General features: G+C 46.7%; 1 protein-coding gene across 1 annotated transcript in view; it reads left to right on the plus strand.

Annotated features, from left to right (window-relative positions):
- The window catches only part of LOC139385837 (teneurin transmembrane protein 4), a 523,395-nt gene that overhangs the window by 143,566 nt on the left and 369,829 nt on the right, over positions 1-10,000 (plus strand). Inside the window, exons 5-7 of the mRNA XM_071131087.1 lie at positions 6,735-6,809; positions 7,559-7,660; positions 8,829-9,064. Coding sequence (XP_070987188.1) covers positions 6,735-6,809; positions 7,559-7,660; positions 8,829-9,064 — 413 coding nt within the window. The remainder of the gene's footprint in view (positions 1-6,734; positions 6,810-7,558; positions 7,661-8,828; positions 9,065-10,000) is intronic.

Genomic DNA, 10,000 nt, shown 5'->3' on the forward strand with positions numbered 1-10,000 from the left:
AGACCTCTGATATAGAATGACCAGGGACCGGAGTTGGAGACCTCTGATATAGAATTACCAGGGGCAGGAGTTGGTCCCTGCTCGTGTAACCTAGCCAGGAAATTCTCTGGGCCCTAGTTATGAACCTTCAGCCTTTAACTTGATCCTAGAGTTTGCCTTGTCAGGTCACGTGATCATGGATCACTCCTGTCCCTAAAAATTACATAATGTGTGGATGTGTTGGCCTGATGGTTGAATGAAATCAGCTTCCTCTTACAGCTTGCTGTCCATTATAATACCATAATATGACTGAGGTATGAGGCCATCCCATTATAATACCATAATATGAGTGAGGTATGAGACCATCCCATTATAATACCATAATATGACTGAGGTATGAGGCCATCCCATTATAATACCATAATATGACTGAGGCATGAGGCCATTCCATTATAATACCATAATATGAGTGAGGTATGAGGCCATCCCATTATAATACCATAATATGACTGAGGTATGAGGCCATCCCATTATAATACCATAATTTGATTGAGGTATGAGGCCATCCCATTATAATACCATAATATGACTGAGGCATGAGGCCATTCCATTATAATACCATAATATGAGTGAGGTATGAGGCCATCCCATTATAATACCATAATATGACTGAGGTATGAGGCCATCTCATTATAATATCATAATATGACCTAGGTATAAGGCCATCCCATTATAATACCATAATATGAGTGAGGTATGAGGCCATCCCATTATAATGCCATAATATGACTGAGGCATGAGGCCATTCCATTATAATACCATAATATGAGTGAGGTATGAGGCCATCCCATTATAATACCATAATATGACTGAGGTATGAGGCCATCCCATTATAATACCATAATATGATTGAGGCATGAGGCCATCCCATTATAATACCATAATAATATGGCTGAGGCATGACTCCTGTACTATCCAGACAGTGGATATCCCTTCATGAGGCGGGATGGAGGGCTGGCTGGCGGGTGGGCTGGATGGATAGATGGCTGACTGACTGGCTGGTTGACTGGCTGGTTGACTGGCTGGCTGACTGTATGGGCTGCATACTGTACTAGCTTTAGAATAGGATTCACTGGGAAATAAGAGAAACGTGTTCCTGTCAGAGTGTTCCAGTCAGAGTGTTCCAGTCAGTGTTCCAGTCAGAGTGTTCCTGTCAGAGTGTTCCTGTCTTCTTGTCAGAGTCTGTCTCTTAGTCAGTCAGTCAGTCAGTCTGTCTCTTAGTCAGTCAGTCTGTCTCTTAGTCAGTCAGTCAGTCTGTCTGTCTCTCAGTCAGTCAGTCTGTCTCTCAGTCAGTCTGTCTGTCTCTTAGTCAGTCAGTCTGTCTCTTAGTCAGTCAGTCTGTCTGTCTCTCAGTCAGTCAGTCTGTCTCTTAGTCAATCCGTCTGTCTCTCAGTCAGTCAGTCTGTCTCTTAGTCAGTCAGTCTGTCTCTTAGTCAGTCAGTCAGTCTCTCTGTCAGTCAGTCAGTCAGTCAGTCTGTCTCTCAGTCAGTCAGTCAGTCAGTCTGTCAGTCTGTCAGTCTCTTAGTCAGTCAGTCTGTCTCTTAGTCAGTCAGTCTGTCTCTCTCTCAGTCAGTCAGTCAGTCTGTATCTCAGTCAGTCAGTCAGTCAGTCAGTCAGTCAGTATCTTAGTCAGTCAGTCTGTCTCTTAGTCAGTCAGTCTGTCTCTCTGTCAGTCAATCAGTCTGTCTCTTAGTCAGTCAGTCTGTCTCTTAGTCAGTCAGTCTGTCTCTCTGTCAGTCAGTCAGTCTGTCTCTCTGTCAGTCAGTCAGTCTGTCTGTCTCTTAGTCAGTCAGTCTGTCTCTCAGTCAGTCAGTCTGTCTCTCTGTCAGTCAGTCAGTCTGTCTGTCTCTTAGTCAGTCATTCTGTCTCTCTGTCAGTCAGTCAGTCAGTCTGTCTGTCTCTTAGTCAGTCATTCTGTCTCTCTGTCAGTCAGTCAGTCAGTCTGTCTCTCTGTCAGTCAGTCAGTCAGTCTGTCTGTCTCGTAGTCAGTCAGTCTGTCTCTCAGTCAGTCAGTCTGTCTCTCTGTCAGTCAGTTCGTCTAGTCTGTCTCTTAGTCAGTCAGTCTGTCTCTCAGTCAGTCAGTCTGTCTCTTAGTCAGGTGGCAGGTTTAGCTCCAACATGCTGTGTGATGCTTCATGGTCCTGTTTTGCTGCTCCAACAGGAAGGACGGGGTATTTCTACCCAAACCACAAGGATATCAGCTAGATGTTTACAAATGTAAACCAGACAGATATTTCTCCACAGGGAATAGTGGTGGTTGGAAGGGTGTCACTTTGAGTAATACAGCTGAGACTTACATTTTGGGGATTTTAAATCCAAATGTAGATATATTTAATTAAAACCAAAAGTGACAGGAGAGTTAGGGACTTAATTTTGCATGGAGTACAGCCAGCTACAGTACAGCAGTACCAGCCCTAATAGGGTGCAATTTGGGACTCCATCCTGTCTGTTCCTTCCTCCTCACGGTGGGCTCAGTCAACAGGAAAATGAGCGTTCATTTCAGTTTGTGGAAAGACAGTTAGTGACGTAATGACTGATTAAACGTGGTACAGCTCCAACACTAATCCCACACAGGTATTCCCTGGAGGAGAGGCTGAACAGATGGTGGACAGAGGGATAGAGAGAGGAAGGGAAAGAGTTAGAGAGGGAAGAGAGGAGAGAAAGTGCGAGAGATGGAAAGAGAAACCAATACAGACATACCCTGAGAAAAGAAAAAATGATCATGTTAGAATTCCATGAATAAAAGTGAAACCATTAGCCATATCCAACCATTAGTAATATCCAACCATTAGCCATATCCAACCATTAGTAATATCCAACCATTAGCCATATCCAATCATTAGCCATATCCAACCATTAGTAATAACCAACCATTAGCCATATCCAACCATTAGTAATATCCAATCATTAGCCATATCCAACCATTAGCCATATCCAACCATTAGTAATATCCAACCATTAGTAATATCCAACCATTAGCCATATCCAACCATTAGCCATATCCAACCATTAGCCATATCCAACCATTAGCCATATCCAACCATTAGTAATATCCAACCATTAGCCATATCCAACCATTAGTAATATCCAACCATTAGTAATATCCAACCATTAGCCATATCCAACCATTAGCCATATCCAACCATTAGCCATATCCAACCATTAGCCATATCCAACCATTAGTAATATCCGACCATTAGCCATATCCAACCATTAGTAATATCCAACCATTAGCCATATCCAACCATTAGCCATATCCAACCATTAGTAATATCCAACCATTAGCCATATCCAACCATTAGCCATATCCAACCATTAGCCATATCCAACCATTAGCCATATCCAACCATTAGTAATATCCAAACATTAGTAATATCCAACCATTAGTAATATCCAACCATTAGCCATATCCAACCATTAGTAATATCCAACCATTAGTAATATCCAACCATTAGTAATATCCAACCATTAGTAATATCCAACCATTAGTAATATCCAACCATTAGCCATATCCAACCATTAGTAATATCCAACCATTAGCCATATCCAACCATTAGTAATATCCAAACATTAGTAATATCCAACCATTAGCCATATCCAACCATTAGTAATATCCAAACATTAGTAATATCCAACCATTAGCCATATCCAACCATTAGTAATATCCAAACATTAGTAATATCCAACCATTAGCCATATCCAACCATTAGCCATATCCAACCATTAGCCATATCCAACCATTAGTAATATCCAACCATTAGCCATATCCAACCATTAGCCATATCCAACCATTAGCCATATCCAACCATTAGCCATATCCAACCATTAGCCATATCCAACCATTAGTAATATCCAGACATTAGTAATATCCAACCATTAGCCATATCCAACCATTAGTAATATCCAAACATTAGTAATATCCAACCATTAGCCATATCCAACCATTAGTAATATCCAAACATTAGTAATATCCAACCATTAGTAATATCCAACCATTAGTAATATCCAACCATTAGTAATATCCAACCATTAGCCATATCCAACCATTAGTAATATCCAACCATTAGTAATATCCAACCATTAGCCATATCCAACCATTAGCCATATCCAACCATTAGCCATATCCAACCATTAGCCATAGCCATCTCTTTCTCTCTCTCTCTCTCTTGCTCTCTCTCGCTCTCGGTTTCCTCTCTCTCTCTCCCATCTCTCTCTTCTCTATCCTCTCTCTCCTCTCCTCTCTCTCCTCTCCCCTCTCTCCTCCCTCTCCTCTCGCTCCTCTTTCCTCTATCTCTCGCTCTCTCTTTCTCTCTCTCTCTCTCTCGCTCTCTCTTGCTCTCGGTTTCCTCTCTCTCTCCTCTCTCTCTCCTCTATATCCTCTCCCCTCTCTCCTCCCTCTCCTCTCTCCTCTCTCTCCTCTCTCTCTCCTCTCTCTCTCTCTCTCTCTCTCTCCTCTCTCTCTCCTCTCCTCTCTCTCCTCTCCCCTCTCTCCTCCCGCTCCTCTCTCCCCTCTCTCCTCTCTCTCCTCTCTCTCCTCTCTCCTCTCTCCTCTCTCTCCTCTCTCTCCTCTCTCTCATCTCTCTCCTCTCTATCCTCTCTCTCTCTCTCCTCTCTATCCTCTCTCTCTCTCTCTCTCTCTCTTTCCTCTCTCTCGCTCTCTCCTCTCTCTCTCTCTCCTCTCTCCTCTCTCTCTCGCTCTCAGTTTCCTCTCTCTCTCTCCTCTCTCTTCTCTCTCTCTCCTCTCTCACTCCTCTCTCCTCTGTCTCTCGCTCTCTTTCTCTCTCTCTCTCTCTCGCTCTCGGTTTCCTCTCTCTCTCTCTCGCGCTCTCTTCTCTCCCTCTCTCTCTATCTCTCTCTATCTCTCTCTCTCTCTCTCTCTCTCTCTCTCTCTCTCCTCTCTCTCATCTCTCTCTCGCTCTATCTTTCTCTCTCTCTATCTTTCTCTCTCTCTCTCTCTCTCTCTCTCTCACTCTCGGTTTCCTCTCCCTCTTTCACTCTCTCTCTCTGTCTCTCTCGCTTTATAAAAAATGTAATCTGGTCCCCGGAGCGAGGGGTTTGTGAGACAACCAACAGACCTCCCTCGCAGCCTGGAGCACCATGCCAACCAACAGACCTCGCTAGCGGCCTGGAGCACCATGCCATGGGCCCAAAAACACAACAACACGTTTCACATGTTTCACTTGCTCCAGTCTCAGCTCCAGTCTCAGCTCCAGTCTCAGCTCCAGTCTCAGCTCCAGTCTCAGTTCCAGTCTCAGTTCCAGTCTCACCTCCAGTCTCAGCTACAGTCTCAGCTCCAGTCTCAGCTCCAGTCTCAGCTCCAGTCTCAAATACAGTCTCAGCTCCAGTCTCAGCTCCAGTCTCAGCTCCAGTCTCAGCTCCAGTCTCAAATACAGTCTCAGCTCCAGTCTCAGCTCCAGTCTCAGCTCCAGTCTCAGCTCCAGTCTCAAATACAGTCTCAGCTCCATTCTCAGCCCCAGTCTCAGCTTCAGTCTCAGCTCCAGTCTCAGCTCCAGTCTCAGCTTCAGTCTCAGCTCTCGTCTCAGCTCCAGTCTCAAATACAGTCTCAGCTCCAGTCTCAGCTCCAGTCTCAAATACAGTCTCAGCTCCAGTCTCAGCTCCAGTCTCAGCTTCAGTCTCAGCTCTAGTCTCAGCTCCAGTCTCAACCCCGATCTCAGCTCTCGTCTCAGCTCTCGTCTCAGCTCCAGTCTCAGCTCTAGTCTCAGCTTCAGTCTCAGCTCCAGTCTCAGTTCCAGTCTCAACTCCAGTCTCAGCTCCAGTCTCAGCTCCAGTCTCAGCTCCAGTCTCATCTCCAGTCTCAACCCCGATCTCAGCTCTAGTCTCAGCTCTCGTCTCAGCTCCAGTCTCAGCTCTAGTCTCAGCTTCAGTCTCAGCTCCAGTCTCAGTTCCAGTCTCAACTCCAGTCTCAGTTCCAGTCTCACCTCCAGTCTCAGCTACAGTCTCAGCTCCAGTCTCAGCTCCAGTCTCAGCTCCAGTCTCAAATACAGTCTCAGCTCCAGTCTCAGCTCCAGTCTCAGCTCCAGTCTCAGCTCCAGTCTCAAATACAGTCTCAGCTCCAGTCTCAAATACAGTCTCAGCTCCAGTCTCAGTTCCAGTCTCAACTCCAGTCTCAGCTCCAGTCTCAGCTCCAGTCTCAGCTCCAGTCTCAGCTTCAGTCTCAGCTCCAGTCTCAGCTCCAGTCTCAGCTCCAGTCTCAGCTCCAGTCTCAGCTTCAGTCTCAGCTTTAGTCTCAGCTCCAGTCTCAGCTCCAGTCTCAGCTCCAGTCTCAACCCCGATCTCAGCCCCAGTCTCATCTCCAGTCTCAACCCCAGTCTCAACCCCAGTCTCAACCTGCCCTGCACCGTGACGTTGCATGTGGATGGTTCATTTCTTCCATCTGCATTGTACCTACAGTATTCCCTTATGGAAGCATGTTCTACTCTCTATGGTGCAGGGAGCCAACCAGTCCCATTATTTCAGGATGTGTTACGTGACTCTGAATAGAACACACATATTTGTTGAGCTTGCCATTCTCTTTTAATGTCAGCAAGGAAGGTGTCGTCTTTAACACAGTATTATGAATGAAATGTACAGAGCAGGCATTATAAAGGGATGAAGTGTTATAGTGTGTTGGAGATTATTACAGTAATACTAAGTCCTGACATTGTGTTTCTTCTCACCTCCTCGACCCCATGAAGGAGCCAGAATACTCTAATGTTTATCAGAGAAGAACAGGACGCGTGCAGAGAAGGGCAGGGCTCGTACAATACCAGGTATGAAGATTCCCCAGGGGGAGTCGGAGGGAAGGAGACATTCTCTAGACGCTCTCTAGATGTTATCTGGACGTTCTCTAGATGTTATCTGGATGTTCTGTAGATGTTATCTGGACGTTCTCTAGATGTTATCTAGACATTCTCTAGACATTCTCTAGACACTCTAGACGTTCTCTAGACATTCTCTAGACGCTCTCTAGACGCTCTCTAGACGCTCTCTAGACATTCTCTAGATGTTCTCTAGACACTCTAGACCTTCTCTAGACCCTCTCTATATGTTATCTGGACGTTCTCTAGATGTTATCTAGACATTCTCTAGACATTCTCTAGACACTCTAGACGTTCTCTAGACATTCTCTAGACGCTCTCTAGACGCTCTCTAGACATTCTCTAGATGTTCTCTAGACACTCTAGACATTCTCTAGACGCTTTCTAGACGTTCTCTAGGCATTCTCTAGACGTTCTCTAGACGCTTTCTAGACGTTCTCTAGGCATTCTCTAGACGTTCTCTAGACGTTCTAACAAAGCCTACACTAGAATAGTTCCATAAGGGTTTTTGATTACGTTGTCTTTGCGACTCTGTCTATCTGGATATCTCCTGTTGTTGTTGTTTGGTTGTTGTTGTTGTTGTTGTTGTTTGGTGATCACATTCTTGTTGTCTTGCATCTGTATTTCAGTATGGAACGCATGTTTGTTCACGTCTCACTCATGTCTGCTTCATCTCCATGTCTCCATGTCCTGATGTGTAGAAACGTAGCAAAGCAGGCATTCCTAGAGACTTTACAGGACTACCCTATAGAGATGGACATTCTGGGTCCCGCACGCAGGGAGGCTGCCTCGTACGACGACGGGTATGTTGCATGGCGCTCACTATCTCGTGCTCCGTCTGGCTGCGTCACCGCGGCGATAACAGTTGGATCTTGATCTTTGCACACGACACTTTGTACGTCGTGACATCACCGTCAACCGCCTTGAATGTAGCGCCGCTGCTAATCATTTAACGCCTAACTCAATTTGGTCTCAGACACTGACGTTGCGTGTTACGTCGAGATGATATGTACGTGACTAACGCGACGAATACACTTCACGCGATGTGATCGGGTTGCTTTCAAACAGCGAAGGTCTGGCGAACGTCTGGCGACGTCTGGCGAACGTCTGTTCCATAAAACGTGGTTCCAGTGACTTCATACAATAATGCCATTTACATCATCTCTTCTGGTAACGCCCCGTAAACATGCCAAAACCACCTCTGTGATGGACCCGTCGTGAGGCCGCTGGGTGTAGAGTACGTACTGTGTACCGTACCAAGAAGAAACCGTGCCCACGACTAATACACCCCGGCTGCTCACACTCCTATGCAATGTATTATCCTCAGCTTCAGCAGACTGTATATTTATACAGCAGTCGCCGTCCCAAATTACAGCCTTATAGTGTACTACTTCTGACCAGAGCTCTATGGGCGCCCCCCGGGGGTCTAAAGTAGTGCACTGCATATGGGAATAGGGTATAGTTTGGGACACAGAGTGTACTGTGCTACCCTATGGAGTGATCCTCTGACACACGGAGAGTGAATTACGACAGGGTCGTGAATTAACAGGAGGCCTGCTGCGGTCACTAGTGCTGTAAATTACATTTTATATTGATCCCCGGTTTCGATTGGACAAAACCCCTGCACCTAGCCGCCGAGTGGCTATGGCAACAGCAGAAAGAGTTACTGACCAGTAAAAAGGGACTTTCACTTCACTCCCCGAGTTTGATAATTATGTCTATATAATGTTATGTAAGGATGGTGTCACATGCCTTTCCCTGGGATGAATCCTATCTTCACGTCTGTGTGTATAACTCATGGTTTTAGTGTAAATGTCCCATTGACATCAATGTGCCCTGGTCTAAAGAACTGCTCTATAGAGGCAATGTGGTGCCATTTGAAAGGACAGAGCTACACACACAGATGTAAAGTTAGTCCTCTGGAACAGGTAGGAAGAACAGCGACTCTGAGAGACTGTCTCCTTTCTGTAGGCACTTCCTGTTTAAGCCAGGGGGGACGTCTCCAATGTATTGTACGACGTCACCGGGTTACCCTTTGACCTCCAGCACGGTCTACTCCCCGCCTCCTCGACCGTTACCCAGAAACACCTTCTCCAGACCGGCGTTCGGCCTGAAGAAGCCCTACAAGCACTGCAACTGGAAATGTGCGGCTCTCAGTGCCATCCTCACCTCCGTCACCCTGGTGTTCCTGCTTGCCTACTTCATTGGTGAGTCAACCTCTCCTCTCCTCTCCACTCCTCTCCTCTCCTCTCCTCTCCTCTCCTCTCCTCTCCTCACCTCACCTCACCTCATCTCACCTCACCTCATCTCACCTCACCTCACCTCTCCCCCTCCTCTCCTCTCCTCTCCTCACCTCTCCTCTCCTCTCCTCTCCTCTCCTCTCCTCTCCTCTCCTCTCCTCTCCTCTCCTCACCTCTCCTCTCCTCTCCTCTCCTCTCCTCTCCTCACCTCACCTCTCCTCTCCTCTCCTCTCCTCTCCTCACCTCACCTCTCCTCTCCTCTCCTCTCCTCTCCTCTCCTCACCTCACCTCATCTCACCTCACCTCATCTCACCTCACCTCACCTCTCCCCCTCCTCTCCTCTCCTCACCTCTCCTCTCCTCTCCTCTCCTCTCCTCTCCTCTCCTCTCCTCTCCTCTCCTCTCCTCACCTCTCCTCTCCTCTCCTCTCCTCTCCTCACCTCTCCTCTCCTCTCCTCTCCTCTCCTCTCCACTCCTCTCCTCTCCTCTCCTCTCCTCTCCTCTCCACTCCTCTCCTCACCTCTCCTCTCCTCTCCACTCCTCTCCTCTCCTCTCCTCTCCTCTCCTCTGCCTCATCCTTCTTTCCCTTCCCTCCCTTTTTTTCCTCTCCACCTCCCTCCCGTCACCCTCATTCCCCTCCCCTCCCCTCCACTCCCCTCCTTATCCTTTTCCTTCCCACCTCTCCCTTCCCCTATCCACCTGTCCTACATTACCTTCCACCCCGTGTCCACCTCTCTCTACAGCCACAGTCAAAAGGCTGTGGTCCATTATATTTTCCCTATTGTCCCTGTAATGGAGTGGACTCTGCTCTCTGTAGCAGTATCTGAATACGACTGTATCGAGAGTAAATCAGAATGTCTGAGATAATATTTCAATTTCAACCAAACATAAATAACATTAGCAT

The sequence above is a fragment of the Oncorhynchus clarkii genome, chromosome 27 (genome assembly GCF_045791955.1).
Source record: "Oncorhynchus clarkii lewisi isolate Uvic-CL-2024 chromosome 27, UVic_Ocla_1.0, whole genome shotgun sequence".
NCBI classification, from domain to species: domain Eukaryota; kingdom Metazoa; phylum Chordata; class Actinopteri; order Salmoniformes; family Salmonidae; genus Oncorhynchus; species Oncorhynchus clarkii.